This window comes from Cladosporium halotolerans (assembly GCF_011745625.1).
Source record: "Cladosporium halotolerans strain TM138-S3 chromosome Unknown Sca43, whole genome shotgun sequence".
Classification (NCBI taxonomy): Eukaryota; Fungi; Ascomycota; class Dothideomycetes; order Cladosporiales; family Cladosporiaceae; genus Cladosporium; species Cladosporium halotolerans.
The window spans coordinates 57,950-83,809 of NW_027191494.1; the positions used below are offsets into that span (position 1 = coordinate 57,950).

General features: G+C 58.3%; 10 protein-coding genes across 10 annotated transcripts; 5 read left to right on the forward strand and 5 right to left on the reverse strand.

The window, feature by feature from the left end:
• Nucleotides 1-793: 793 nt before the first annotated feature.
• On the reverse strand, nucleotides 794-2,178 carry WHR41_08652 (uncharacterized protein; the record flags this gene model as incomplete). The annotated part of the gene is made up of 2 exons (XM_069377256.1): nucleotides 1,442-2,178; nucleotides 794-1,374 (listed from the first exon to the last, which is right to left on the reverse strand). Exons 1-2 carry the CDS (start codon nucleotides 1,932-1,934, stop codon nucleotides 794-796), a joined length of 1,074 nt encoding a protein of 357 aa, XP_069225938.1. The 5' UTR covers nucleotides 1,935-2,178.
• A 1,218-nt stretch (nucleotides 2,179-3,396) lies between these two features.
• Nucleotides 3,397-5,358, reverse strand: WHR41_08653 (uncharacterized protein; the record flags this gene model as incomplete). Its single annotated transcript, XM_069377257.1, has 1 exon — nucleotides 3,397-5,358. One exon carries the CDS (start codon nucleotides 5,356-5,358, stop codon nucleotides 3,397-3,399), a length of 1,962 nt encoding a protein of 653 aa, XP_069225937.1.
• A 781-nt stretch (nucleotides 5,359-6,139) lies between these two features.
• WHR41_08654 (uncharacterized protein) lies at nucleotides 6,140-6,913 on the forward strand (the record flags this gene model as incomplete). The annotated part of the gene is made up of 1 exon (XM_069377258.1): nucleotides 6,140-6,913. The coding sequence occupies one exon, from the start codon at nucleotides 6,140-6,142 to the stop codon at nucleotides 6,911-6,913; it is 774 nt and encodes a 257-aa protein (XP_069225936.1).
• Nucleotides 6,914-7,263: 350 nt separating this feature from the next.
• WHR41_08655 (uncharacterized protein) lies at nucleotides 7,264-9,580 on the forward strand (the record flags this gene model as incomplete). Its single annotated transcript, XM_069377259.1, has 2 exons — nucleotides 7,264-8,137; nucleotides 8,194-9,580. The coding sequence occupies exons 1-2, from the start codon at nucleotides 7,845-7,847 to the stop codon at nucleotides 9,578-9,580; spliced, it is 1,680 nt and encodes a 559-aa protein (XP_069225935.1). The 5' UTR covers nucleotides 7,264-7,844.
• Nucleotides 9,581-10,121: 541 nt separating this feature from the next.
• WHR41_08656 (uncharacterized protein) lies at nucleotides 10,122-12,674 on the reverse strand (the record flags this gene model as incomplete). Its single annotated transcript, XM_069377260.1, has 1 exon — nucleotides 10,122-12,674. The coding sequence occupies one exon, from the start codon at nucleotides 12,672-12,674 to the stop codon at nucleotides 10,122-10,124; it is 2,553 nt and encodes an 850-aa protein (XP_069225934.1).
• A 718-nt stretch (nucleotides 12,675-13,392) lies between these two features.
• Nucleotides 13,393-16,021, reverse strand: WHR41_08657 (uncharacterized protein). Its single transcript, XM_069377261.1, has 3 exons — nucleotides 15,662-16,021; nucleotides 14,738-15,606; nucleotides 13,393-14,531 (listed from the first exon to the last, which is right to left on the reverse strand). The coding sequence occupies exons 1-2, from the start codon at nucleotides 15,711-15,713 to the stop codon at nucleotides 14,792-14,794; spliced, it is 867 nt and encodes a 288-aa protein (XP_069225933.1). The 5' UTR covers nucleotides 15,714-16,021; the 3' UTR covers nucleotides 13,393-14,531; nucleotides 14,738-14,791.
• WHR41_08658 (uncharacterized protein) lies at nucleotides 15,859-16,979 on the forward strand. Its single transcript, XM_069377262.1, has 4 exons — nucleotides 15,859-16,263; nucleotides 16,315-16,350; nucleotides 16,409-16,546; nucleotides 16,627-16,979. Exons 1-4 carry the CDS (start codon nucleotides 15,976-15,978, stop codon nucleotides 16,765-16,767), a joined length of 603 nt encoding a protein of 200 aa, XP_069225942.1. The 5' UTR covers nucleotides 15,859-15,975; the 3' UTR covers nucleotides 16,768-16,979.
• Nucleotides 16,891-17,765, reverse strand: WHR41_08659 (uncharacterized protein). Its single transcript, XM_069377263.1, has 2 exons — nucleotides 17,519-17,765; nucleotides 16,891-17,461 (listed from the first exon to the last, which is right to left on the reverse strand). The coding sequence occupies exons 1-2, from the start codon at nucleotides 17,707-17,709 to the stop codon at nucleotides 17,116-17,118; spliced, it is 537 nt and encodes a 178-aa protein (XP_069225941.1). The 5' UTR covers nucleotides 17,710-17,765; the 3' UTR covers nucleotides 16,891-17,115.
• Nucleotides 17,766-19,205: 1,440 nt separating this feature from the next.
• WHR41_08660 (Iron-sulfur cluster biogenesis chaperone, mitochondrial) lies at nucleotides 19,206-21,801 on the forward strand (the record flags this gene model as incomplete). The annotated part of the gene is made up of 3 exons (XM_069377264.1): nucleotides 19,206-19,232; nucleotides 19,292-19,493; nucleotides 19,550-21,801. 3 exons carry the CDS (start codon nucleotides 19,206-19,208, stop codon nucleotides 21,358-21,360), a joined length of 2,040 nt encoding a protein of 679 aa, XP_069225951.1. The 3' UTR covers nucleotides 21,361-21,801.
• A 622-nt stretch (nucleotides 21,802-22,423) lies between these two features.
• WHR41_08661 (uncharacterized protein) lies at nucleotides 22,424-24,788 on the forward strand. Its single transcript, XM_069377265.1, has 3 exons — nucleotides 22,424-23,167; nucleotides 23,229-24,108; nucleotides 24,192-24,788. Exons 1-3 carry the CDS (start codon nucleotides 22,666-22,668, stop codon nucleotides 24,445-24,447), a joined length of 1,638 nt encoding a protein of 545 aa, XP_069225952.1. The 5' UTR covers nucleotides 22,424-22,665; the 3' UTR covers nucleotides 24,448-24,788.
• Nucleotides 24,789-25,860: the final 1,072 nt, after the last annotated feature.

Genomic DNA, 25,860 nt, shown 5'->3' on the forward strand with positions numbered 1-25,860 from the left:
AGACGCCTGGATCGAACGAGACACCAAAAGTCCTAGATCAAAACCGACTTCGGTCCCATCATTGATCCTTCGCTCACCCACGACCATGGCCGTGCAGACCAGAGCCTTCTATCCAAACCCAGAAAGAAGGCCAATTACGCTTGATCACTTCAGCATTCCCAGTTCAAATGAAAAATGAAGAAAATACTGTCCAATTGTTCATATCCTCTGTACGTAATCTGCCAGCCAGCCTGTGAATACACTATGTCCACCATTGCCCAGAAGCAAAGAGAAAACGAAGTCCAGCCATGGAAAGACGCGAACGCAGCCGCGTAGAGTCCTGAACTTTTCGCCCCGAGATCTATATTCACCTCCCTTTCGCCTTTCCTCCTGACAAGAAGGAAGGGAGGAGGCGAGAGGAAAGAAAAAAGCACATCCAGTGAACAAACAGCGCGCTCGATCGAATGAATAAAGTAGGAAAGAGAAGGGAATTCGTCAAAAAAAGCCAACGCGAAGCGGAGAATCGAGCCGTTCGTTTCGTCCGGCCGGAGTGTCCAAAACCCGCCTTCCTCTCCGTTCGTTCGCTCGCTGGCATTCGCAGCTGGTAGAATAGAAGAGCCCAGCCCAGTAACGCCGTCGCGATGAAAGCGCGCCTCCCCGGTTCCTGATGTACCAGAGTCCGGGAGAAGCACGCAGCAGCAGTAGTAGTAGTGGTAGTGGTATCCTTCGCCAATCGTTGCCAAAAACCCAGACCCGAACGCCTTTTCCTCAAACACCGCCTCGGCATCCATCACCTCGCCCTCCCGACACACTCCTAGTTGTACGCCCCCGGCGACGCCGCGCCCGCCGCAGCAGCCGGCGCTCCACCGCCGCCCATCGCGCCGCCGCCCTCGCGCATCGCATCCAGCGTCCGCGGGAAGTAAGGCTCGACGCCCCAGTTCCTCAGGTACGCGCCCGTCTTCTCGATCCTCTTGATCTCCCTCGCGACGCCCCACGCGTCGCCCTCCTCCGCAAACCGGCCGCGCACAACATTCACCATCGCGTCGTCCAGGCGCGCGTAGAACGCCCTGCGCTCCGCCAGGTCCTCCTCGTCGCCGTTCTCGAGCCCGCCGTGCGAGTTGAGGTTGCCGCCGAGCTTGAGCAGGAGGTCGAAGGCGTAGCGGGGTCCCGAGGGGAGGGACGACAGGCGGGTGATATCGGGGAGGAACTTGAGCATGCAGGCGCTGAAGGAGGGCGTGGGGAGGGAGTCGTTCAGGTCGTCTTGCAGGCGGTGCAGGTCGAAGTTGACGATGGTGATTTTGCGGTCGAGCTGGGCGTTGAGCGTGGCGGCGGCGTGCGTGGGGGAGGTGGAGTGGGAGGAGACGTCCATTTGTTGGGCGATTGTGGCGGGGACGTCTGTTGGTGGATATCGTTAGTGAATGGTGCTTGCTAGATGTAGGTGTAAGACGAGACGGCTACTCACCAGGTCGCAGACCGCGCTTATCAATCCAAGCGTGAATCTCGCTCCTCTGCCCCTCCAACTGATCGATGTACGCCCTCAGATCCGCAATCTCGCTCTCCAGATTATCCACCTTCTCGTTGTACGGCCTGAGCGCCTGGTTGAAAGCTTGCGACAGCAGATCCGGCAGCGGCTCGCTCTTCTGCGCGAGCGGCGGGGCGCTGTCGAAACCCCCGTGACCTCCACCGCCATAGCCATTGGGCCCGCCGCGCGACATGGGCGGGGTGCCGTACTGGACCTCCTGGGGCGCCTGCTGGCGGGCGTACATGTTGTTGCCGGGGCCGTCCTTGGAGAGCGGGCGGTCCTGGTCGAGCGAGCGCGAGGAGGGCGGCAGGTCGGCGGCGTCGGGGTGGGCGAACTTCTCGTCGTAGGCGCTGTTGGCTTTGGAGTCGTGGCGGTAGTCGTCGACGTAGGACTGCGAGTTGCTGCGGGAGCGGCTGAGGCGCTTGAAGAACATGGTAAGACGAGAGGGGGGAGGGAAAGAGAGACCTGGGGGGCCGGAAGGTGAGTGAGTGGTGGGTTATAGTCGCGCGCTGAAGCGAGCGGTTGCGGCGGTAGGTGAGGCCGGACGGAGGAATAGGGCGCGGGCAGTTAAGGGTGGCGGAGGTAAGGATGTCTAGCGGGCGTGGTCGCTGGTGGGCGAGAGGCTGGGGTGGTGGTGACGAGGGCGCGGACGCGGATGGCGCGTGGGATAGCGCGGTGTCTAGTAGTCGATCTGGCCGGTGCGTCGCGGCAGGCGATGGGCGTGGCTGGTGAGGCGGTCGGAGCTGGCGTGTGGCCCGCCGTCGCACCACGACCTGAGGCACACAGGCACCCAGGCACAGGCCCAAGCCACGGGGAGCGTGGGCCGCGCATCCTGGACACGCCTGCATTGCATCTACACCGCTGTCTGTCTCGCCAGCGCCATTGGGAAGAGTCCAGGTAGCGCGACACCACGACATATTTTCTCTCTTAACACGCCTATATTACAATTCCACGACCGTCATAGGGCTGTCCACGCAAAGTACTACTAGTAGGAGCAAGGTCCGAGCCGTTGGGCGCAAACGTTGGCGGGAGAGGCTGGAGAGAGTGGCTGGCTCCATCCGCACTAGAGGCCGTAGCGCCAACGGTCGACGCCTGTGCTTCCTCACTACTGATGTGAACGGAGTTCGATATCGTCGCCAATGTACTCGTGCTCGTGCTCATGCTCCCCTGCAAGCACATACAGGACGACGCGCACGATCCGCGGCACAGACCAGACGCTCTTCAACCGGCAGCACGCAACATGCAGCCTGCAAGCAACCGTCGCGGCGTCGCGGCGAGGCACCGGCTCTCCACGCCTGTCGCTGGATTCGCCGTCTCACTATCGTGTTATCACCTCACGAAGAGGAGTGCAAGCTCTCAAGACTCCAAAATGGCAGAGGGAAGGCAAAGATCAATACAATCCTCCAGTCCTCCCTCAATGCTAACACAAAATTATCTAAATTCAAAAACTCCCGCCTAATAAAAAGCAAAAAACAGAACATCCTCCGTAATGTTATCCCGGTTGAATGGGGGTATCTTTATCGCGCGCAATCAGTGAACAGTCATCCGTCATCCGTCGTATCAAAAGATCAGGAACGCCTTTGTCGTGCTTTTTGCTTTTTTTCCGCCTTCTTTTGGATATAGCTCGGGCCGTGGCGTGTTGAAGTGGCACTCCTTGTTGAAGGAATAAAATGGTGCCTCGCCATTAAAATTTTGTACGGCCTCGAGAAACAGTTGAAGTGGTTTTGGGTAAGGAAATTAGTAAGAACGCCTCGCTTTGCTTTTTGTGCTTTTGGTAATTGTTGTCGAATGCTTGGGATTGAAAGGGTCGGTTGGTGTGCCCTTGATGGGGAAGGGAATGCGTGTCGTCCTTCTCTTGAAGCTCAGGTGGCCAATGGGTAAGTTTATTTCAGAGCTCAATTCTTGAGGTCGCCGTTCGTAGCGGTTGTCGCAGCAGCGTCGCTCGCACCGTTGACGGCGTTGTTGAGGTCAGGCGCACCATCAAGCTCAGGCTTGGGGCCAGCAGCATCCAGGACAGAGCCGCCGTTCAGCTGCGTCTCGCTCTTACCATTGACGGCAGCGGGCTGGTTCTCAAGCGTAGAGACGCGCAAGCCGTCGAACAGCGGGAAGATACCGGTCTTGTTGCGGAAGTCGTTGTGCACAATGTTGACCAGGTACCAGCTCTCCGTGATCTCCTTGATGAGCTGCCTGCTGGGAGTGCCCTCGTCGTAGCACTTAGACCACTGAGAACCGAGGTGATAGAACTCGTCACGCCATGCCAGGAAACTGACCGTCTCCACGATCGTGGGCTGGACGATCTCCTTGCCGGGGAAGACACCCCAGGTGACAGCATTAGGGCCGCCGTCGGTAGGAGCGTTGGTGCGCAGCTCGCCGGTGTTGTTGACAGCATAGTAAGTGATGTCCTCATCCTTGTTCATGCGAGAAATGACGGTGTCAATGAGCTCAGGGCTGACAAGAACTTCGAGGTAAGCTTTCTGGTACACGTAGCCGTTCTTCGGGCCCCAACCGTAGTCAGGGTGAGAAGACTTGACGCCGTCGACCGCAGGCTGCGAGTTGATGGTCAACAGACCACGGCTGTTCAGATCGACAAGGTTGCTCGTGAGCACATTGGCCTCGCTGCTGATGGGGGTCTCAGACCAAGGCAGGGACTCCACCTTTCCGCTCATGTAGCCGACGAAAAGCTCCGCAATATCACGAAGCGTCTTGGGCTCGCCCCAGGTCTTGCGGTTCTGCTCATTCGTACCCTTCAAGCCAACACCGTAAGCGTCAAGCTCACCGAACGCAGGAGATCTGGAGTCACCCCAGCGTCCGTTGGGGAACTCGTCCCAGTCCTGGGTGCGAGCGACGTAGCTCCTGTTGCGGTTGCGCCAGAAGATGGGGCGGACGTTCTCGTCGCGGCGGTTGAGACCGAGGGATTGTCTCCAGGGCAGCGGCTTGATATCTGGGTGGTGGGTGTCTGAAGGTGGTGTCACGGCAAGCTCCTCAAGCACCATGCGGGTGGCGGCAGCGAGGTTCATGGTGTAGAAGTGCAAGTGAAGGGTGACTCCGCTGTCCAGGATCTTACGGCAGAACTCCGCAATGAGGTCCTTACCGACTTCGCGGACCGCCACGTCGTCGTTCTTGATCGGCTCAAGCTTCTCGTGCCAGTGGGGAGGGACGTGGCACTTGGTCCAGTTCGCGCGGCGGAGGAAGGATGCATGTGTGTGGATCGGCATGATACCAGGGATGATGACCACGCTCTCGGGAATGCCAGCTTCACGGCACTTCTTCACCCAGTCGATGAAGATGTCAGCGTCGTAGCACATCTGCGTGATGATGAAGCTGCCACCCGCATCGATCTTCTCCTTGAGGTAAGGGATGTGCTCGTCCGCACCAGTCTCATCGTCGCAGCCCTCCGGGTACCCAGCGACACCGATGTCGAAGTGGTCGCCGTACTGCGCCTTGATGTACTTGACCAGATCCCTGGCGTACCTAAAGCCGCCCTCGGCCTGCACCCACTGCTCCTTCTCTCGCGGCGGGTCTCCCCTCAGCGCCAGAATGTTCGTGCATCCAGCGTTGTAGGCCTCCTTGAGAGCGTCATCGATCTTGCTGCGCGCCATGTCCGTGCACGTAAGGTGCATGCAGGTCTCCAGGCCGTAGGTCGTCTGGGCCACCCTGACCATCTCACATGTGAGATGGGATAGGCGGCCGCCGGCGCCCCATGTGACATCGATGAAGGTAGGGCCGAAGCTGTGCATGCGGTCCATGCGGTCATAGAGGTTCTGGACGCCCTGGGCGGTCTTGGGCGGGAAGAACTCGAAGGAGTAGGTGGGGGTGTTGTTGGCGCGAGACGCCTCCAGCTTCTTGGAGATGTGCATCGCTGCGATTGTGTGGGTGTTGGTCGAGTAGTCGGAAGGTGGATGGGAAAGAGGTGTGGTGGTCCAGTCTGCGGAGACGAGGTCAGTTTGGATTGTCTGCGGGTCCTGCCGGCATGCTAGGCAAGCATTGAGGCTGCAGAACAGACGACCAAGCGGGACGTACCTAGTGTAGTTAAATTGCTCTGTTTGCTGGGCTAGCGTGCTGAGCAAAATGGTGATGCGTGGCCCAATGGTATAGTACGGTGGTGTGGGGTGGACGTGGGATACGTTTAGAGATGCGAGTAGCGCTTGTGGTCTGCGAGCTCCTGTTCGTTGTACAAGGACATTATAGTGCGGTGCGGATGGGAGGATCAGTAGGCCATCTCTGGACGATGTGCAGGCAAAAAGTACAAACACTCTGGGCAAGCGAGACGTGTGGCCCAGCAGCACCGAAGACGGAGAGGCTCAGAGGCAACTTTCTCTCTCAACCAACCCCACATGGGCGAGCCCCGCGCGAGGGCTGCGGTCCGCTTGACCAATAGCCATGACACAGATCTGCAGTGTGAAGCCGCCCGCCCGCCGTCCCTGAGGCCGCGAGATCTGTGTGCCTGCGCCTGCTGCCTGTCACCCCGAACGAGTAACCCGGCCCTCTCTTCCCACCTCATGCCGAGCGGACACGCATGCGTCTTGGTTCACCACACATAAGCATAAGCAGTCAGTAAGTGTCACAAGTGCCACCTCTCTCCTTCTTCATCCTCTCCCCCCAACACACATCGCAATCAAAAGCACCAGATACTCGATCATGGCCCCCATCCCCGCCCAGCGCGAGAAGCGCATCGTCGGCACCAGCCTCAAAATGTACTTCGACCTGCCCAGCACGGCCGCCTACATCAAGTCCGTCGCCTCGCTCTCCAGCGCCGCCACCGCTGCAAACCTCGACCTCTTCGTGATCCCCGACTTCGTCTCGCTGCAGCACGCCAAGTCCTTCCTGTCCTCCACCACCATCCAGCTCGGCGCGCAAGACAGCTTCAGCGAAGACAAAGGCGCCTACACGGGCGAAGTCAGCCCGCTGACGCTCAGCCAGGCGGGCGTGCAGCTCGTCGAGATCGGGCACGCGGAGCGCCGGCGGCTGTTCGGCGAGAGCGACGAGGACGTCGCGCGGAAAGCGGAGGCCGTTGTGCGCAACGGCATGGTGCCGCTGGTGTGCATTGGCGAGAAGACGAAGGGCAGCGTGGCGTCGGAGGCCGTCGGGCTGGCGGTCAAAGAGTGCGTGCCGCAGGTCAAGGCGGCGCTGTCGAGAGTGCCGGATGACGCGGAGGTGGTGTTCGCGTACGAGCCGGTTTGGGCTATTGGGGCGAGCGAGCCGGCGGGGGCGGACCATGTGGTTGCCGTCACGCAGAATTTGAGGGGTCTGTTCGCGGAGAGGAAAGGGAGGACGAGGATCTTGTATGGTGGTTCGGCTGGGCCGGGTACGTTTCAGAAGTTGAAGGACGGGGTTGACGGGCTGTTTTTGGGAAGGTTCGCACACGACGTCAAGAACTTGGAGAAAGTCATTGAGGAGATGAATGAGCCTTGAGGGCTTGATGACCTTGAGATTGCGACGATGCTCTATGAAAGATATCGTGCAGCGTTAATGACGTACAATTACCTTCAGCGATGTCAGACCCTCATTATACAAAGCAGTCGAGCCATATAGTATGAATTTGGAAACCTCCTAATGAATCAATCAAACACCAACCGATATCAATTGGCCTGAGCGGAGTGGCCGCACTCCCAATGCCAGGCATTTAAGCTCGGAAAGCTTGGATCTCGCTTGAGAGCTTGGGAGGCTTGAGCGGGAACCTCGGCTCTAGGGTGAGACAACATGTCTCCAATATCCCTTCGTTTTTTTTTGGTTCTCCCATTCCTTCTCTTATTGGCAACGCACCTCTAGCATGTGCAAACGCTTGAGTAATTACGGACTTCTGGAAATGGCAACCTTGTCGTGAAGATCGCAGCTGCAGAACGGCCATTTCAGAAGTGGAATTCTATTCGGCCACCCACGCAGGTCTTCTCCACTCTCCCGACAAATGCCGGGGCAAACACCTCGGTCAACCAATGCCTGTTGATCAAAGATTCAAGGGACTCGCTTGAAGGTGCTTTTGTGCATCGCGCTAGCGGCTGATGGGATATTTGGCTGCGCTAACAAGTCAATCGTCTTCTGGTTGAGCTTCAAAAGTCGTGTGCTCTCGCCTCTTCACCACTGCGCCTTCCCTCTCACAACCCACTGTCGTCTCGTCGTGAGAGACAGCGCTGTCTTATCCGCTCAAAGGCGACTGCGTCAGGATCTGTTACAGTAACACCAGCCACATGGAATTCGTCCCGTCGTTCTTCTGCCTCCTTCTCAAATCTATCAGATAAGCACATACAGCGTCCGTCTTCTGAACGAAAGATTCCAAGGATACTGCCTCGCCGACACACTCAAGAAACGCCAGTTTTTGATACGCCCGCTACCCAATTAAGACACAATGGCCGACCATGAGATCACCTCCACGGCGGACGATGCCATGCTGGCAATGCTCGGCAAGAAGCAAGTCCTCAAGCGCCGATTCTCATTGTTCACGCTGTTCGGTTTCGCCGTCTGTGAACTGATTACGTGGGAGACCGTGCTTGCACTCTTCAGCCAGTCCTTCGAGAATGGTGGCCCAGCAGGTGCAGTGTACGGCTTTATCATTTCTTGGGCTTCTACTCTGTCTGTCTATACCGTAATCTCCGAGCTGGCGAGCATGGCGCCCATTGCTGGTGGGCAGTACTATTGGGTGTAAGTATTCAATGATCAGCTCGTGTCCTTCGGACCCCACGTTGATCCTCCTCAAGGTACATGTTGGCTCCGCCGAGATGGAAGACAGTCAGCAGCTACGTTATCGGCTGGCTCACTACACTGGCCTGGGTCGCCACAGTTGCAACCGAGACTCTGTTCGCCGGCACTATGATCCAAGGCATCGTGGCTCTAGACTACCCTGATTACGACATCCAAAGATGGCACGGTACACTCCTGACCTGGGCGGTCATCACCGGATGCATCTTCGTCAACGTGGTCATACCTGCCTGGCTTCCCCGGTTCGAAGCCTTCATCCTGGTCTTTCACATCTCCGGATTCATTGCGATTGTCGCCACTCTCTGGGTCATGACGCCCGAAATTGGTTCCCACGCCAGCGTCTGGCTCACCTCCCTTAACGAAGGCGGCTGGCCAACCCAAGGCCTATCCTACTGCGTGGGCTTCCTCGGAAACGTCGCCACCTTCGTCGGCGCAGACGCCAGCGTCCACCTCGCAGAAGAAGTCTCCAACGCCGCCGTCAACATTCCCCGCGCCATCATCGGCGCAATGTGCATCAATGGCAGCGTCGGCTTCGTCATGATGGTCACAATCCTCTACTGCCTCGGCGACGTCGACTCCGTCCTCAACACCGAAACCGCCTTCCCCTTCATCCAGATCTTCTTCAACAGCGTCGGCTCCATCGCCGGCGCAACCGTCATGGCCGCCGTCGTGCTCACCCTAACCTGGTCCTGCGCAATCGGCATCACCACGACCGCCTCGCGAATGACCTGGTCCTTCGCGCGCGACAACGGCCTGCCCGCCTCCCGCCTCCTCTCGCGCGTCAGCACGCGCTCCCGCGTCCCCGTCACTGCCGTCCTGGCCGTGACCAGCATCGCCGCGCTCCTCACGCTCATCTACATCGGCTCCGAGACCGCCTTCAACGACGTCATCTCCCTCACCATCACAGGCTTCTACGGCTCCTACCTCATCCCCGCCGCCTTTCTGCTCCACCACCGCGTGAACGGCACCATCCTGCCGCGCGGCACGGACCTCGACGCCCTCACCGCGGCCGAAGGCCTCGATGAAGAAACCGAGGACCCGGCCGCTAGCAGCAGCGCCCCGAAGCCCAAGCCCGTCTCCAGCGCCTCCGGCGTCGCCCACGCGCGCCTGATCTGGGGCCCCTTCCACCTCCCGCACTGGCTGGGTATCGCGAACAACGCCTACGCGTGCTGCTACATGGTGTTTGTGATTTTCTTCAGCGTGTGGCCGCCTTCGACGCCCGTGACGGCGGCGTCGATGAATTACAGCGTGGTGGTCACCGGCGGGGTGATGATTCTGAGCGCGGTGTGGTACTTTGTGAGGGCCAAGGAGGTGTACAGGGGGCCGTTGATTGATCGGGAGGTTGCGGGGATTATGGGGGTGGGGGGTGTGGAGGCAGGGAGGTGAGAGGGGAGGTAGTGTCTGAGCGGTAGTCTGAGAAGTCGATCGAGGTTGGTATGGAATCATCGGTATCACAGGTCAAGACTGGCACGCCGAGCTCATTCGAAATCCTTCGATTGGAGACTACCGAAAAGCAACACCTAGGTATGTCTCCGGTAAGCTAAAACCCGCCGTTCCCCTGGCGCCCGCCCGCCGTCTTCAATCTATATAAATAGGAGCGCAACGCCTCGAAGGTGCCGCCCTTCTCTTAGGAGTCCATGAAACATCGTCATATCGTTACAATCGTCATCTCGTGGATGAGTGGTACGTGTTGTGGGTGGGAGTGATGCCCCTACGCCTTGCTGCGTGTGTCAGGGCTTGACATCGCCAACCTTGTGCGAACGTGCTACAGAGGTGTCTCTCACGCCAGCACAACGTTTGCCATTGTGCAGTGCTTGACGGTTCGCTTGAAATCACCGCATCATAAGCTGCGAGATCTGCGTGACGGTGGCAGCTCACTAATGCCACCAGCGTCCACAGACCAGGCCAAACCAAAGCCCGCCCAATCTCACCTCGCAAAAGCCTTAGCAGCCGCTGCAAGCGCCCCATGAGACGGCATAACACGAGCAGTCTTGGGCCTCAGCTGCGGCGACTCCGCCTCGGAAGTCGTCTCGCTTTCTGAAGCCGTGTCCTCCTCATCCGAAGAAGACTCGTCCTCGTCATCATCGTCCTTACGCGCTTGCAAGTCCCCCAAAATCTGTTCGTCAAAGCCCGAGTCCTGGTGCATCGGCGGGCCAAAGTACGACGAACGAGGCCGCGCGACTCGTTTCTCGCCAGCGGGCGAGAGCTGGCGGCCCGTCGAGCGGCTGTCGGACCTGGGAGGCGGCGCGAGGTCGCGGTCGTCGAGCTGCGTCGGGTACGAAGCGTCATCCTCGGTGTCGTCGCAGTAGACTTTCGCGCTGTAGCGGCCGGAGTGGCGGTCAGGGGAGAGGGAGAGGCTGGTGACACTGGTGGCTGTGCGGCCGTAAGGAGAGGAGCGCCTGCGGCGGCTCGAGACCGGGCTGCGGCCTCTGCTCCGCGGGACGATCCAGCTGCCGCTGCTTTCGATATGGTAGCTGGTGCTGGCGGGCGTGGAGTCGGGGTCGAGGTAGGTGACTTGGTCTTTGAAGCCGGCTTTGGCGGAGTCGACTCTTTCGCGGCGGCGCTGGACTTCGTCTAGGGTGACGGCCATGGCGGGGTCGATGTATTCCTTGTCCGAGCGGTGGGCTGTGGAGAGACTGTGGTCGGAGGCCTGGACGTCGCTGTTGAAAACGGACGGTTTAGAGGCGAATCCGACGCTTCGCGCGCTGGTAGGGCTGCCGGCGTCAGGAGGGAACAGGTCCAGAAGTCTGTGCGCCGACATTCTCTTTTGAGGACGTTCCTCGAGGCAAGAATTTACTATGCGCTGGTAAAAGCTAGGAACGACAGACGGCAACGGAGTAAGTGGGCGTGCGTGCTCAGGCTCATCGCATTCCGCTGCCAGTGCCCAAAGAACCATGCCAAGCTGGTAGAGATCCGTTTTCACGCTAATGTGCATGGCAATACGCTGTCCAGAATCGATAAGCTTGCTCAGCTCGGGCGGTTCCCACCCGACTGGACAGCCGCGGCGGTTGATGTCAATGATCTGTGCATTGTCGTCGCTGTCGATGACAATGTTTGATAGAGTAAAGTCACCCTGCACGAAACCTGCTTCGTGAATATCTGACAAACCTTCCACGATTTGGTAGGCCCACTTGAGACGCATTTGCCATGGCAGAGCGTTTGGAAAGTCATAGAGCATATCAACTAGCGCGCCGCGGGCAGCGTAGGAAATCAGTAATCCCTTGACGAGGGAGCCGTCCTCGTCCGTAATCAGACCCTGAAGTTGGACGACACTGTTCGTTCCGTACAGAGCATCCAATGCGTTGACTTCGTAGAGAAATTCATCCACGGTGTCAGGGCCTGGAATCTCCTTCTTGATCAGTATTTGATTCCCAACACGCACTTTGTAGACGAATCCCGAAATATGCGAGTCGAATTCAACATCGCTTTCACGAAAGCGTCGGCAATCAACATGCTCCATGAGAGATGCTGATGGGTACTCAACGATCTCGTTGGCATCTTCTCGCACGTGGATATGCAGCTGGCAGTCGTGTTCCGTGGTCTCTAATTTGAGATTGGTCACGGTATCGTAGTATTGGATGTCGTCAAGGCTTTCTCTGATCGCCTCAAAAATGCGGAAACTCTTGTCCCGCTGATATCGCAGATCTCTGAGGTCCGCTTCAAGCGATCCCTCCGGTGCTGTTCGATAGTCTAGTGATATCGTAAGTCGTCGCCATTTCGTAGGTGTTTCTGCGTACGTGACGAAGAATTTCTCTCGTTGCGACTTGTCGCGGAACGACATGCTTAGGTTCAGAATCCATCGACGGCTGTACTCTTCTTGCAATGCCTCCGGATCGATATTCTCGTCGTCGTCTTCGTCGTTATGCTCGTTATCGGTGTCGTCGTGTTCAGTCGTCGTCGTCTTGATCCTAGCGTCCAATGATTCGTTCGAAGGCTTACTGCTAGGGGCGGCCGTCGTTCCCCGCGCGCTGTCATTTCGCGATATCTGTCCATCGATCGCTCCATAATCGCCATTCGCTCCATGCGCCGCGTTGCCCTCCGGCGCATCGCCCGGCTTCGGCGACTTCGTCCGCCTGAACGCACTCGCGCTCCAACCCCTCCTCTTCTCAACCTCGCTCGACGGCACCTCCTCCAGCTTCCCCCTCTTCTCGCTCTCGCTCCTCTTCAGCGTCTGCTGCCTCGGCAAACTCGCAATCGCCCTCTTCGACCCCTTCGGCCGCAGCTCAGGATTGCTCGAGCGGCGGCGCAGCAGCGGCGGGACGGCGTCGGGCGTCTCGCGCGTGCGCACCGCGACGACGTCCGGCAGCTCGGCGTGCTTCCTCCACCCTTTCCGCCAGCGGTCGAGGATCGAGCGCCGCCGCGGCAGCTTCTGCTGCGCCGGCGCCAGCCCGCCTGCGCACGCAGGCCCGGGCTCGACGCCGACCATCTCGTCCGAGGCTTCCAGCTGCTGGGCGTGTCTGGCGAATGGGAGCTGGGGCATGGCCGCGACGGAGCAGCGCGGCGTCGGCCACTCACGCTGCGGGTTGGGGCCCGCGGTGTACAACGGTACCGCGAGGGGGGTGTTATAGGCCTTCGCTGGCGGGCGGAGGGGGGTTGCCTCGTAAGGGGGGATTCCCAGGGATGCGCCGGGCTGGGATGTTGTGCTTGGGTCCGGGTGGTGTTAGGGTGGTACGTGGGGCTGGCCTGTTTCACGAGAGATGCGGGGATCCATAAGCGGTGCGCGCCCGGTGTGAAGTGAGAGCTGCGAGTGCGCGGGCACGCTGGGCGGCTGGGTTGCGGGTTGTTGATATTTTGGTATGTGCAGGAGGAGTGCGGTTCGAGGCGTGGTCGGCCACGTGATCTGGGCGATCGTGCTGGTGGTCACGGTGGGTGGTGGAGGGATAGCTTAGGTAGCGCGCGTGTAGCGTGCCTCCGGTAGTCGGGCGCGCGGTCTCAACGCGGGCTGGACGAGGCTGTTTGGCGCTTGCGGCGGTGTGGTGTGAGGCCGCGGCCGGCCAATGACGTGCGCGATGAGGGGCGTGTAGGCTCAGGCTTGCAGGCGTCCTCAGGCTTCACTCAGGACGACGGAGCACGACAGGCGGGTGCGAACTGGCGCAGGGTTGGCATTATGACAAGGACGGCGAACACGGCCGCTGACAAGTACTGTACTGTGCGTGCGCTACGCCGGACGGAGCGAGGGGGAGAGTGAGGTTGGGACGCAGGTGATCAGCTCTGTATGTATGGCGAGTTGCACAGCGCAAGGCCCAGGCGGAGGCCGTCAGCCAGGGCTTACGACTGCGTCTTCTATCTAAAGCAGCCCGTTCCTGCGAGCGCCCTGCAACGCCTCCTCTGGCGCACAATTCGCTCCATACCGGACTGCGCCGCTAACGTGGTCTACAAGCCGTCTGCCTGCGCCGCCGTGTTGGGCATCTCCGCAGTCGTGCGTAGCTGCGCTATCGCCGCGGTTCACCCACTGTTGGTGTGACACGACACCACCCGATGTGCAGGGAGCCTGCAGCCCCGGAAGGAAGCGACTCGTCGGGAGCCCACGCCTGGCATTATGTGAGCGCGAGGCGTCCGTGAGCATATAACACCGCCTCTGCCAGCACATGCGTTCCCACGATCGATATAGCGTCCTTTTTGAGTCAGTCGCGAGGCGTCCACCGTGGAGTCCGCAGTGTACAGTGATCTCCTACACATGAGTTTGCACATCACGGGCAAGGAAGAGGGCCCCACACAACAGCTGTTCGCGCCATGTTCGCACCGAGCGAAAGCCAATGCAAGTCACGAGTGGGTTCCCAGCTGCACGTCGACGGAGTCGAGCGTCGGTTGCCAGGGTCGCACCCTCCGCCGGCAAACTCGACCTGTCTGGACGTCGTCACTACTGACGTCCTCAACCCGCCTCCACACGTGCGTAGTCATGAGAGGCGCCCGCAATCCACTGTTGGAGCCAGCCACCCGACAGCGCAAAACACGCAATTAATACATGTGAGGAAGGCGATGCAGCGCGGATGTGCGACGAAGCACTCCGCCTCCACTAGAAGACAGCTGTGGCTTCAACTCGTAGGTCGTTTCAACTTTATTTGCTCGTTTGCCCAGCAATGAGATGCTCGCGTGAGGGCCATTGGCGGCACAGGGTAGCACTGTGCAGCCGCTTCGGCGGCCGCGTTCCTTTTGCACGCGGCCGACTTCTCGGCGGGACGACAGGTCTGAACTAGTCGGTCGTGCTGCAGCACCCCGTGCTAGTTTGTCAGATCGTGATGAGGCAACGTGATCAAACGGCGTCGGCAAGGCTGGCTGATACGGCCGTCTACTATGAGTGATCAAGCCATATTACAAAGAGTCAATGTTCGTGGCCCTAGATCGATAGCAGCGTTAGCTTCGGGCTCTCATGCTGTTGTCATTTGCGGTTGGAAGCGAATGGGAGCAGCTCTCGCTAATGCGGTCAGACAGGCCTTTGATTATTCCTTCACGAATGGTAGGATTTCAACAACGTTTCAATGAATATCATCATGCAAAGGAGAGCGGGGTGCAGCAGTATAAGCAAGACGATCCTGTACGTACCTCTCTGATCGAGGAGATGTTCTCGGGAGCGCGTCCAGCTCGGGCCGTAGAAGATCACTTGAGGACCGCAACGTGCACACAAAAGCCGCTGCCCTCACCGAGAGCATCGCCGAGCAGGCCGGACGGGACTCTCCAAGTGCGGAATTTGCGAGTGAACACCTCAGCCCACTCTTCGAAAACGTCCGGCTGACGCAAGTGTTGGGCGACAACGCATACGGTGGGCTGAAGTCCCCCATCAAGGTCGCAATGCTGCTGGCGTGCTCGGCAAATGTCGGCACAAGCCTGCGTGAAAGGCTCGATGAGGGCGTAGTTGTAGATGCAATCGCAGGCCAACACGACATCGACACCATGTGCCAGTGCGTTGGCGTTGAGAAATGGGGCGATTGCATCCGTTTCCCAATCCAGTGGCTCGACGGCGACACTTGCGCCTCCGTCTTTGGCGTTGCTTCGCTTGGGTTGCTTCTTCCCTTTCGCGTTGGTCGCGGGCATGTTGGCGAGCACGTTTTCTTGGAGAAGCTTGAGCGTGTACTGTTGGTCGGTCAAGACAACGCGTTGGACTTGAGGCGCAAGCACACATCCAACAAGCCCCGAGATTCCAGAACCGAGTTCTAGGACGGTGGTAGATGCGCCGAGGACGCCGTGCTTGTAGAGCACATTGTCAGGCGAAGAAAGCCATTGGGCAAACCGGACCGACGTAGCCCAGACCGCCGCTCCGGTGGTCCCTCCCTCACGGTTCGACTGAAGTAGGCCCGGAGATTGGGTAAGTGTGAAGTCTCGTCCTTTGATGGTCACGTCGACAGATGCGGCCTTTGGGTCTAGCATTCCGAGATCACCCGAGTTTGGAGGTTGAGCAAAAAGCTCGAAGGTTTCTAGGGTACTTGTCAGTATGTCTGGATGGTCTGGTTGATAGGCATTTGATCATACCTTCAGATGCATCTTCAACTGGTTCGCCCAGGAAGGGAAGAAGACTATCCATTCTTCGCCGGCGTGCTCACGCGATGGCACCTGTGGTGGGCTAGTCCCGCTAGAAAGTAAGAATTGTCGCTGAAGCGTCTCAATGGGATGAGCAATACTGTATGTACCAAAGGTAAAGGACAAGCCGTGGCAATCATGCCATTTGGGAAAATCGTTGATGGCCGCGGAGACTTGGACACAAGGCTCTCGACCTTGCACGGTCGTTCACCCGAACATGATCAATCAAGACATTAAAAAGAAGAAAGTCAAACGCCCTGGACTCAATGCCAGAGACTCGAGAGCAAGATCATGTTAGCGAGAAGAAATATTGCGGTCTCTCTCCAGCCAAAAAGTGCAATTTGTTCGCCCGTCTCGTGTCGGCCAGCGCCCGCTCCCGAAGCCGATCGCCGGTCTGGCTTGCTGGAGCTGCGACCACACAGCAGCGGCCATACGTCAGGCGTCAGGAACACCGAGAACAAGAGACGCACCGCACCTTGCACACATCAAGCATTATGGCGTTGCCTCAAGCTGCATACAAGGACCGCCAGTTCCTGGCAGTGATTGGCGATGAGGTTCGCATGCCACTGTTTGCGACTCGGCGTGCTCTAGCTAACGGGCTGTAGGACTCTGTGACGGGCATCCTGCTGGCGGGCGTTGGTGTGAGTGGATATTATGTTGGAAGGATAGGATGGGTGGGATATCACTAACACAACCTAGCATGTCACCGAGCCCCCGGACTCGCAAAAGAACTACCTGGTCGTGGACAGCAAGACCGAGGACGCAGCTATCGAGGAGGCTTTCGATCAGTTCACCAAGGAGAGGAAGGACATCGCCATTGTTCTGATCAACCAGCACGTACGTACTCGGCACCTCGCTGCAATGAGGTGCATATGTATGGAGGGGAAATGAACACACATGGCTAACATCCTGCGTAGATTGCCGAGCGCATCAGGCCTCGCGTGGACCAGTACAACGAGGCATTTCCCAGCTTGCTCGAGATCCCCTCGAAGGATCACCCATACGACCCGGAGAAGGACAGTGTCATGAAGAGAGTGAGGAAGCTGTTCGGCGAGTAAAGCGGTGTGGAATGATCAGTCGGGCTGCGATTACAGCGAGCAAGATACAGAAGCGACCTGAAGACCAAGCTGTCCTGCCAGAGCGAGGGACAGAAGCACGTATACTGAGAGAAGACATCGGAATTGAGGAGATTCGGTTGGCAGTATAGACAGGATACCCAGACACGCCGAGTGACTAGTATGGACAACGAAGTATTACGCCGCGAGCAACATTTTCTGTTCTTCCACAGCCCTCGCGTTCCACAAAACCTATCTCTCGTGCAACATAAATGCTCATGACTAAACGCTTCATATCATGCTAGAAGAGAAAACATTGGTCTTCTTGTCGCAGCCCTCGCGAGCGAGCGTCTAGATGTCCTGCTTGTAGTTCTTGATCACATTGACCGCGCCGGACCGCGAGAACTCGACGGTCGCAGTCAGGCAGGTGATCTTCTTCTCGTCCTTGGTCAGGACGTCAGCCAGCACGGTGTACTTTCCGGGCGGGATCTGCTTCGGCAGCTCGACTTCCTTCGTCAGAGTCATGTCGCCCTTCTTGATCGGGCACTCGAGGTCGACCTCCTTGACCGTGTTGCAGAGGTCCGCGGTCTGCTTGATGATCGTGATCAGGCCGTACTTGACTTGGAGGTGCACTTTGGCGCCATCCTCGACGTCCTGCGCGAGGTCGCCCTTGGCGGTGATGCTGAGGCCTTGGCCGCTGGATGGTCTGGTCAGTGGATGCGCTTGTGCTTGTCGCAGGGCAGGGTGTACTCACGCCGCGGGCGGGTTCGGGGTGAGGTCGACGGTCTTGATAGTCAGGATGTCGCCCTTAGGGTCGGCGCAGTGCTGCAGAGGGTTGTCGCCGGGGACGGAGAGCTCGGTGTCGAGAGCGACCTCGGAGCCGCCGAACAGCGAGCCCGCGGAGGCGGTGGCCAGGAGGGCAGAGGCGATAGTGAGGAGCTTCATCTTGCTGTACGTACTTGAAGATGTTGTGCAGGAGAACGTGTGGCGTCTGTTGCCCGGCACTTGAACAGGCGGCTATCTGGAGTCCCCAGCCTTCAACGTCACGAGATCCAAGCTCTCCACGGTTTGGCGGCGGCTGTAGCCGTGGATGGGCCAGGCGTCTCAAAAGGCGCGAGGACAATGAGGCTGTGCCGGAAAATGAAGCATGTCATCTGATAGAACACTGACAAGATGTGGCAATGTGATCTGCCTATCCCTTCATCTAACTCCAGTCGATTGTTATCAATGATCACGTTTGATGGCAGTTAGGTAGTTACAAACACGAGCGTCACAGGCATGTAGCTTCATCGCATTAGGCTTGCACTCTGGTGGCAAACGTAACATGATGGATGCGAAGCAACCGCTGAGTATTTCACTCATGGAGTAGCAGGCTCATAGTCAGATCTTGCGACCCAAAAGCTTGGAAATTCGCTCTGTATTATCACGTTTCATCCATATTTGAAATAGCCCTAACCCTAACCCTCCTGACCCTATCGAAGAGCACGAAACGATCAAGTGCGATCTGAACAACGGCGCGACTAGCATATATCAACGATGATACTCGTTTTTTGCAGATGCAGGCATCGGGAGTATCATACGTGGCCATACAAAATCTGACTGATGCGATTATCGATGGTGGGCGAAATTGGTTGCTAGATATGATGTGGTATCACCCGCGCAATTTCAACGAAGTCCGCGCATTCAAGGCCAGCTGCCCATCGCCTGCCTTAGCACGAACGGCGCGAATAGTATTCAAAAGGATGGCAATGTCGAACTGGGAAATCTCAGAGCATATAGGTTACATTCAGCTTGACCGAACAGCTCTAAACTCTGAGACGACCCATTATTGGCGGTGCCTGAGATACGACACGCCCGGGCGAGCAGGAAACACATAAACCAAGCTGTTTCACACGATCGAGTTCTTCGAGATGTTGTACACACGAATCGGTCTGATCAGGAAAGGTATATGATATGCTGTACATATGCCTCAAATCGGGTGAATGGGGATAGCGTTGTGGCGAAGCAGTTCTTGTCGCCCTTCAAGACAAAATGATGATGAGACTGGCGTGGCTGGCAAGCAATGTGAGCTTGATTCTTGACAGACAAGTAACATCAAAACTCTGTCATGACAGGAACAATCACTGAACTCACAACATTAATGACATGAATCGATTGTCGCATCAAATGATCGATAAATTGGACGCTCGGCTCAAGCTGGCGCCACTCCCGAGGTCTCCGATCTGCGGCGAAGGCTCTCGAAGTCATAAACCAAAGCCTGGCCCGTGCACGAATGTGAGCTCTCCAGCCAGACTTTTCTCCTGGCGCAGTCCATCCTCTCCATCATCCATCACACCCTTCTACCACCCTTAATCCATCACCTCGCGCACCCCGATACCCATTTCATTTATTGTGCGCCTGTCACTGTATTTGTATTCTTTTCACACAGCACAGCCTTCAAGATGCTGTCCTCCAGGTTTATGCGCAATGTAAGTCGCATCATCGGCACGAGACTGCTCTCGCGACCACTCGCTAACGCATCCATCAGGCCGTCCCGCGCGCCACCTCTTCTCTTCGTTCCTCCGCATACAGAGCTCCCCTGAACTCATCATTCAGGAGAACATATGCCGAGAAGATCGACAGCGAGGAGAAGGTGAAGGGCCCGGTCATCGGTATTGACTTGGGTACCACCAACTCCGCTGTCGCGCTGATGGAGGGCATGAACCCCAGAATTATTGAGAACTCGGAAGGTACGAAATAGCGCGCTACAAGAAGATGCGATGGATGGATGTTGACTTGATAATAGGTGCCCGCACTACCCCTTCGGTCGTTGGTTTCACCAAGGAGGGCGAGCGTCTGGTCGGTATTGCCGCCAAGCGCCAGGCCGTCGTCAACCCTGAGAACACCCTCTTCGCCACCAAGCGTCTCATCGGTCGCAAGTTCTCCGATGCTGAGGTCCAGCGCGACATCCAGCAGGTCCCCTACAAGATCGTCCAGCACACTAACGGCGACGCATGGCTCGAGGCCCAGGGCCAGAAGTACTCTCCTTCGCAGATCGGTGGTTTCGTCCTCGGCAAGATGAAGGAGACCGCTGAGGCCTTCGTTGGCAAGCCCCTGAAGAACGCCGTTGTCACTGTCCCCGCCTACTTCAACGACCAGCAGAGACAGGCCACCAAGGACGCCGGTCAGATCTCCGGTCTTAACGTCATGCGTGTGATCAACGAGCCTACCGCCGCCGCCCTTGCCTACGGTCTTGAGAAGGACGACCGTGTTGTCGCTGTCTACGATCTTGGTGGTGGTACTTTCGATATCTCCATCCTCGAGATTTCCTCCGGTGTCTTCGAGGTCAAGTCCACCAACGGCGACACCCATCTCGGTGGCGAAGACTTTGACATCACTCTCGTCCGCCACCTGGTCCAGCAGTTCAAGAAGGAGCAGGGCATCGACCTCTCTGGTGACCGCATGGCCATCCAGCGTATCCGTGAGGCCGCCGAGAAGGCCAAGATCGAGCTGTCCTCTTCCCTCCAGACCGACATCAACCTGCCTTTCATCACCGCCGACGCCTCTGGCCCCAAGCACATCAACACCAAGATGACCCGTGCCCAGCTCGAGGGTCTCGTTGAGCCCCTTGTCAGCAAGTCCATCGAGCCCGTCCGCAAGGCCCTCAAGGACGCCAACCTCCAGGCCAAGGACATCCAGGATGTCATCCTCGTCGGTGGTATGACCCGTATGCCCAAGGTCACCGAGACCGTCAAGAGCATCTTCGGCCGTGACCCCGCCAAGTCCGTCAACCCTGACGAGGCTGTCGCCATCGGTGCCGCCATCCAGGGTGGTGTCCTCTCTGGCCAGGTCACTGACCTCCTCCTTCTCGACGTCACCCCTCTGTCCCTCGGTATTGAGACCCTTGGTGGTGTCTTCACCCGTCTGATCAACCGCAACACCACTATCCCCACCAAGAAGTCCCAGACCTTCTCCACCGCCGCCGACTTCCAGTCCGCTGTCGAGATCAAGGTCTACCAGGGTGAGCGTGAGCTCGTCCGTGACAACAAGCTCCTCGGCAACTTCCAGCTCGTCGGCATTCCCCCTGCGCACCGTGGTGTCCCCCAGATCGAGGTCACCTTCGACATTGACGCCGACTCGATCATCCACATCGGTGCCAAGGACAAGTCCACCAACAAGGACCAGTCCATCACCATCGCTTCCGGCTCCGGTCTGAGCGAGGAGGAGATCCAGGGCATGGTTAACGACGCCGAGAAGTACGCCGGCCAGGACAAGGAGCGCAAGGCCGCCATTGAGGCCGCCAACCGTGCCGACTCTGTCGCCAACGACACCGAGAAGGCCCTCAAGGAGTTCGAGGACCGTCTTGACAAGTCAGAGGCCGAGTCCATCCGCGAGAAGATCACCTCCATCCGCGAGTTCATCGCCAAGAGCCAGTCTGGCGAGAGCGAGATCTCCGCCGAGGAGATGAAGACCAAGACCGACGAGCTCCAGCAGGCCAGCTTGAGCCTCTTCGACAAGATGCACAAGGCCAAGGCCGAGCAGCAGCCCCAGGAGGGCCAGCAGCAGCAGGAGGGTCAGCAGCAGCAGGGCGAGGGTGAGGGCGAGAAGAAGCCTTAAATCCTCCCTGACTGACGGCTGTGATACCTCTTGATTGTTGAATGTTTTACTATTGCTTTCCAGCGTTTTTTTTGTTTTTGGCATACCTCCTCCAAAAAGCGCTACACGCCCCGCTGTACTTTTAAACGCAGCGCTCTAACGCGCTTCATGTATCTATACTCTCTCCCGCCCTCGTACGAGCCCTCCCACGGCTCGGCGAGGGTGGTCCTTTTCACCTCTTACCTCTCGACTTTGTTCCATCATACCATACCACCCTTCGCGGGATTCGGCGGGCGTTTAGCGCTGTGGCTGGGAGATACATGATGAATTCTGCTTCGCGGAGAAACGAACGCATGGTTATGTGGTTTTAAACGGAAGCGCCTTTGGCGAGGAGACGGGAATGGCTGATGTAGCATAGACCTCTCCACTCTTCATAAATGTACGAGAACGATTGGAAGCAAATGTATTTGATACCGTGAAAGCTTAAGATCGTTCAAAGTCCAGATCATGTTCGTATGTTCATGGTCACAGAGACATCGCCCCAGACAGTTGCTATTGCTAAAAGGCCTTCACCAGATTGACTACAGCCAGCATCCGGTCTTCCATTCCATTATTTCCAACAATGCATTCGGCCCGGTAGGCGCAGATCACGGCGTAGGCATGACGTGCTGCGCAATAGCTGCCGTTGATATATGGGACTGCATGGCTGAAGAAGTACGCGGCACGGGTTAAGGTACAAGAATCGACCGACGGCTGGTCCTCCATGCGTGCTCGCGTTCAAAAGCCTTCAGTAATTCTCCGGCGCCAACGTTAATCAAATAACACGAACCTTACTGCCACGCCCCAAGCAATCAAGCAAGCGAACACCCCCCTCAGCCTTGCGGCAACGATCTGCTCGCCCGCACCGCCCGAGATTGCCGGCCCAGAAGCTTGGGCGGCCTGGGCGTCGCCCTACCAGGCCAGCCCGCGCGCGCGTCCAATCAGCCTCCTCTGTCCAAACTCACGGTGACGCCAGGCGGCCGGCTGGGGGCCTCGTCCTCCCAGTCTTGCGCGGTGGGCGGCAGCGACCTGCAAAAACAAGCAACGGCCGCCCGCATTTGCCAGCTGCCAGCCCGGCCGCGCGTGTAGTTCCTCCTCTTCTCTCTGTAAGGTGTGGCCGAGTTCTTTCCATCCTGCCTGTCTCTTGTCCGTGTTGTGTTTTTGACGTCTCGCGCCCGCCGACGACGATTCGCGCGTACATACATACACCCACTATTGATCGGCCAGTCGCGACAGCTCGCATCCATACCGCGCGTGCGCATTGCTAGCTCCGACATCACCACAGCCATGGCGCAGCAGGGCGAGGCGGCGCAATACTTCCAGGGCGGCGGCGGCGATGGCAGAGGATACCAGATGAACCCGCCGCCGAACGGCGGCCAATGGCAGCAGCAACCTCCGCAGCAGGGCTACGGCTACGGCGCGCCCAACCAGCAGGGCTACCAGCAGCAGCAGTACAACGGCGACGGCAGTTCCATGCCGCCGCCGCCCAACTACGGCCAGCAGTACGGCGGCGGGGACCAGAAGCCCATGTTCGACCAGGCGTTCAAGATCGAGAAGCCGAAGTGGAATGACCTGTGGGCTGGCATTCTGTTCCTCGCCGTCTGCGCGGGCTTCGTCGCCGTCAGCGGGATTTCCATCCAGGGCTATGCTGCGACGAAGGGGTTCAATGGCGGCGGCATCTACGACTCGTCGAACGAGTTTGGCCTGAGCACCAACACGCTCGTGCTGTTCGCGTTCTGTCTGGCGGTCGCGCTCGTGCTGGGATATGGATACGTGTGGCTGGCGAGGAGTATGGTCATCCCCATTGGAGAGTCGGAGTGAAGCGATTGGCAGTGCTGACTACGCGACAGAGTTCACGAAGCAGTTCATCTGGATCACCGGCATCCTCAACATCATCTCCTGCTTCGTCACGGCCATCTACATGCTTTCGCGCAGGTACTGGAGCGGCGGCATAGTCTTCCTTCTCTTCGGCATTTTCACGATCATCTGCTTCGTTTCCTGGATTCCGAGGATCCCTTTCTCGGTCTTGATGCTGCAGACGGCCATTGACGTCTCGAAGACCTACGGCCACGTCTACCTCGTCTCCTTCCTCGGCGGTCTCATTGCCGCTGCCTTCGGTGCCTACTTCTCCGTGACCTTAGTAGCGGTATATGTAAAATATGAACCAGGAAACAACCCAGCCTGCAGCCAGGGAGCAGGAAGCTGTAGCTCAGCCACCGTCATTGGCCTGATCGCCTTCATCACCTTCGCCGGCTACTGGATATCCGAATGGCTCAAGAACGCCATCCACACGACCATCTCCGGCGTCTTCGGCGCCTGGTACTTCAGCCCGAAGAACCCAGCCAAGGGCGCGACCCGCGGCGCCGCCCGCCGCGCCCTCACCTACAGCTTCGGCAGCATCTCCTTCGGCTCGCTCGTCGTCGCCATCATCCAGTTCCTGCGCCAGCTGTGCTCCGTCGCGCGCAACCAGCAGGCCGGCGACGGCAACATCGCCGCCTCGATTTGCTTCTGCGTCCTGGGCTGCCTGATCAGCCTGCTCGAGTGGGCCGCGCAGTTCATCAACCGCTACGCCTTCAGCTACATCGCGCTCTACGGCAAGAGCTACATCCAGAGCGCCAAGGCCACCTGGCAGCTCATCAAGGACCGCGGCATGGACGCGCTGGTGAACCAGTGCCTGACCGGCCCCGTCTTCACCATGGGCGCGACCTTCGTCGCGTACATCTGCGCCTTGTAAGCAGCCGCCCCCTTCACAAATCTCCCTTCCAAAACAAACAAAAGAAAAAAAAGTCCCCTAGACTGACGTCTCCCCCCAGCCTCGCCTACCTCTACCTCGTCTTCACGGACCCCGGCTACAACCGCAACGGCGACTTCACGCCCGTCGTGGTCGCGTACGCCTTCCTCATCGGCCTGCAGATCACGAACTGCTTCACGACGCCGCTGTCGAGCGGCATCGACACGATCTTCGTCGCCGCCGCGTGGGATCCCGAGGCGCTCATGCGCGAGCACCCGGAGCTGTATCAGAATATGGTCAAGGTTTATCCGCATGTGCAGACTGCTATTCATGCGTGAGGTGGTTCTGGATACGCGGGAAGGGAGGGGGAGAGAGGATGGTGTTGGTCGTGAGAGGAGATGGGGGAAAGGGGGAGATGGGTGCTGTAAGATGGTGGAAGTGAGTACGTGGTTTGGATGGGGATGCGCTTGAGTGTTTTATGGGATGGGAGGATACCCGATCGGCTTGCCGGTGTTTCAATCCCCTGGATGGGCTGTCATCGTCTTTTTTCCGTTATCAAGAGCTATAGTCATGCGTAATGTTTTCTTTGGCCCGAAAAGGAGGAAAGGAATAAACGATTAGAATTGTCTAAATGACCGTCAACGCTACTGTAAAGGGCCATTTGATTTCGTCAGCTAAACCAGCCTACGACCTTACTTGACTGAGCTCTGTCTGCACTCTGAAGGCCAAGACAAATACTCTGGCCAAGTGAAGTGCCGCCCTGCTGTCAACCACCTGACCACGAGTTTCACCGGCGTTGCACCTTATTTTTCAAGCGTGCGAGTAGGTGAGGTTGCAGCACAGTAGCAGCGTAGCTTTCAGCTAGGCACGAGCTTAAAGCCGCTGCTCGATTCGCTGGCACTTGATTGCAGTATTGGCACCTCACTCCACATGGGCAGGGCAGGGCAGGGCAGGGCAGGGCAGGGCATGGCATGGGCTCTAGATCATGCAGCGCGAGCGTGGGCGCTGCAGCTGCGAGATCTCTCTCTGCTGACTGCTTCAGTCCGGGTGGCTCTTCCGTGGTGTCAGATCGCACTCCAATCCCCTGGTTGGGATCATTATCTGCCGCAAATTTAATCGCGCGTTGACATTGCATCGTCGCAGCAGCCTCAGCGCTCGATCCTCACGACCACGGACGCGCGAGTGGGACCTTCCAGTGGTTGGAACGGAACGTTCGAGCAGCTGCGGACGGATTCTGGGGCTCCTCGCTCCTCCGTTGGAGAGTGGAGACTCCGCTCCAGCTGCCCAAACGTCGGTGCATGAACAGCCCAAACTGCCCGAAGCGAGCCGCGAGGGAATCCACCCTTGCCCTCGAGTCGTCAAGCCCGACGCCGACTTCACTTCGCCCGTCGGCTCGGCGGAGCGGTCGTCGAGCGCAGCTCACGAAAAGGACGACCGACGCCGCCGTCGATGAGTCAACGGTGACCGCAAGCGCCGCTTTTCGCGATATCGTGGGATTTATCGTCCGTGGCTCCACTGCGCTGGTCCTACTGGCGCGTCGTCTCTCTGCGATCGTGCCGATGCGGCGATGCCCTTCACGTGCTGACGGTCGATTTCGCTTAGGCCGCTGACACTGTCACTGCCGCTACTGGCTCTTGTCTCGCTCGGGGCAGGCGTGGGCCTCTGCGCGGCCGTGACGGGACCTCACTTCACACATGCACGCACGCACGCACGCACGCACGCACGCAGGCCTGCCGGACCGGCCGTCTCCG

Bases quoted from the DNA above. Each gene is read 5' to 3' on its own strand.
- WHR41_08661 (XM_069377265.1), top strand. From the start codon at position 22,666: ATGGCGCAGCAGGGCGAGGCGGCGCAATACTTCCAGGGCGGCGGCGGC. The intron at 23,168-23,228 runs GTATGGTCATCC...ACTACGCGACAG, and splicing joins ATACGTGTGGCTGGCGAGGA to AGTTCACGAAGCAGTTCATC. The intron at 24,109-24,191 runs GTAAGCAGCCGC...GTCTCCCCCCAG, and splicing joins GTCGCGTACATCTGCGCCTT to CCTCGCCTACCTCTACCTCG.
- WHR41_08659 (XM_069377263.1), bottom strand. From the start codon at position 17,709: ATGAAGCTCCTCACTATCGCCTCTGCCCTCCTGGCCACCGCCTCCGCG. The intron at 17,462-17,518 runs GTGAGTACACCC...CAGACCATCCAG, and splicing joins ACCCCGAACCCGCCCGCGGC to CGGCCAAGGCCTCAGCATCA.
- WHR41_08657 (XM_069377261.1), bottom strand. From the start codon at position 15,713: ATGGATAGTCTTCTTCCCTTCCTGGGCGAACCAGTTGAAGATGCATCT. The intron at 15,607-15,661 runs GTATGATCAAAT...CAAGTACCCTAG, and splicing joins AGTTGAAGATGCATCTGAAG to AAACCTTCGAGCTTTTTGCT.
- WHR41_08658 (XM_069377262.1), top strand. From the start codon at position 15,976: ATGCCAGAGACTCGAGAGCAAGATCATGTTAGCGAGAAGAAATATTGC. The intron at 16,351-16,408 runs GTGAGTGGATAT...AACACAACCTAG, and splicing joins TCCTGCTGGCGGGCGTTGGT to CATGTCACCGAGCCCCCGGA. The intron at 16,547-16,626 runs GTACGTACTCGG...CATCCTGCGTAG, and splicing joins TTGTTCTGATCAACCAGCAC to ATTGCCGAGCGCATCAGGCC.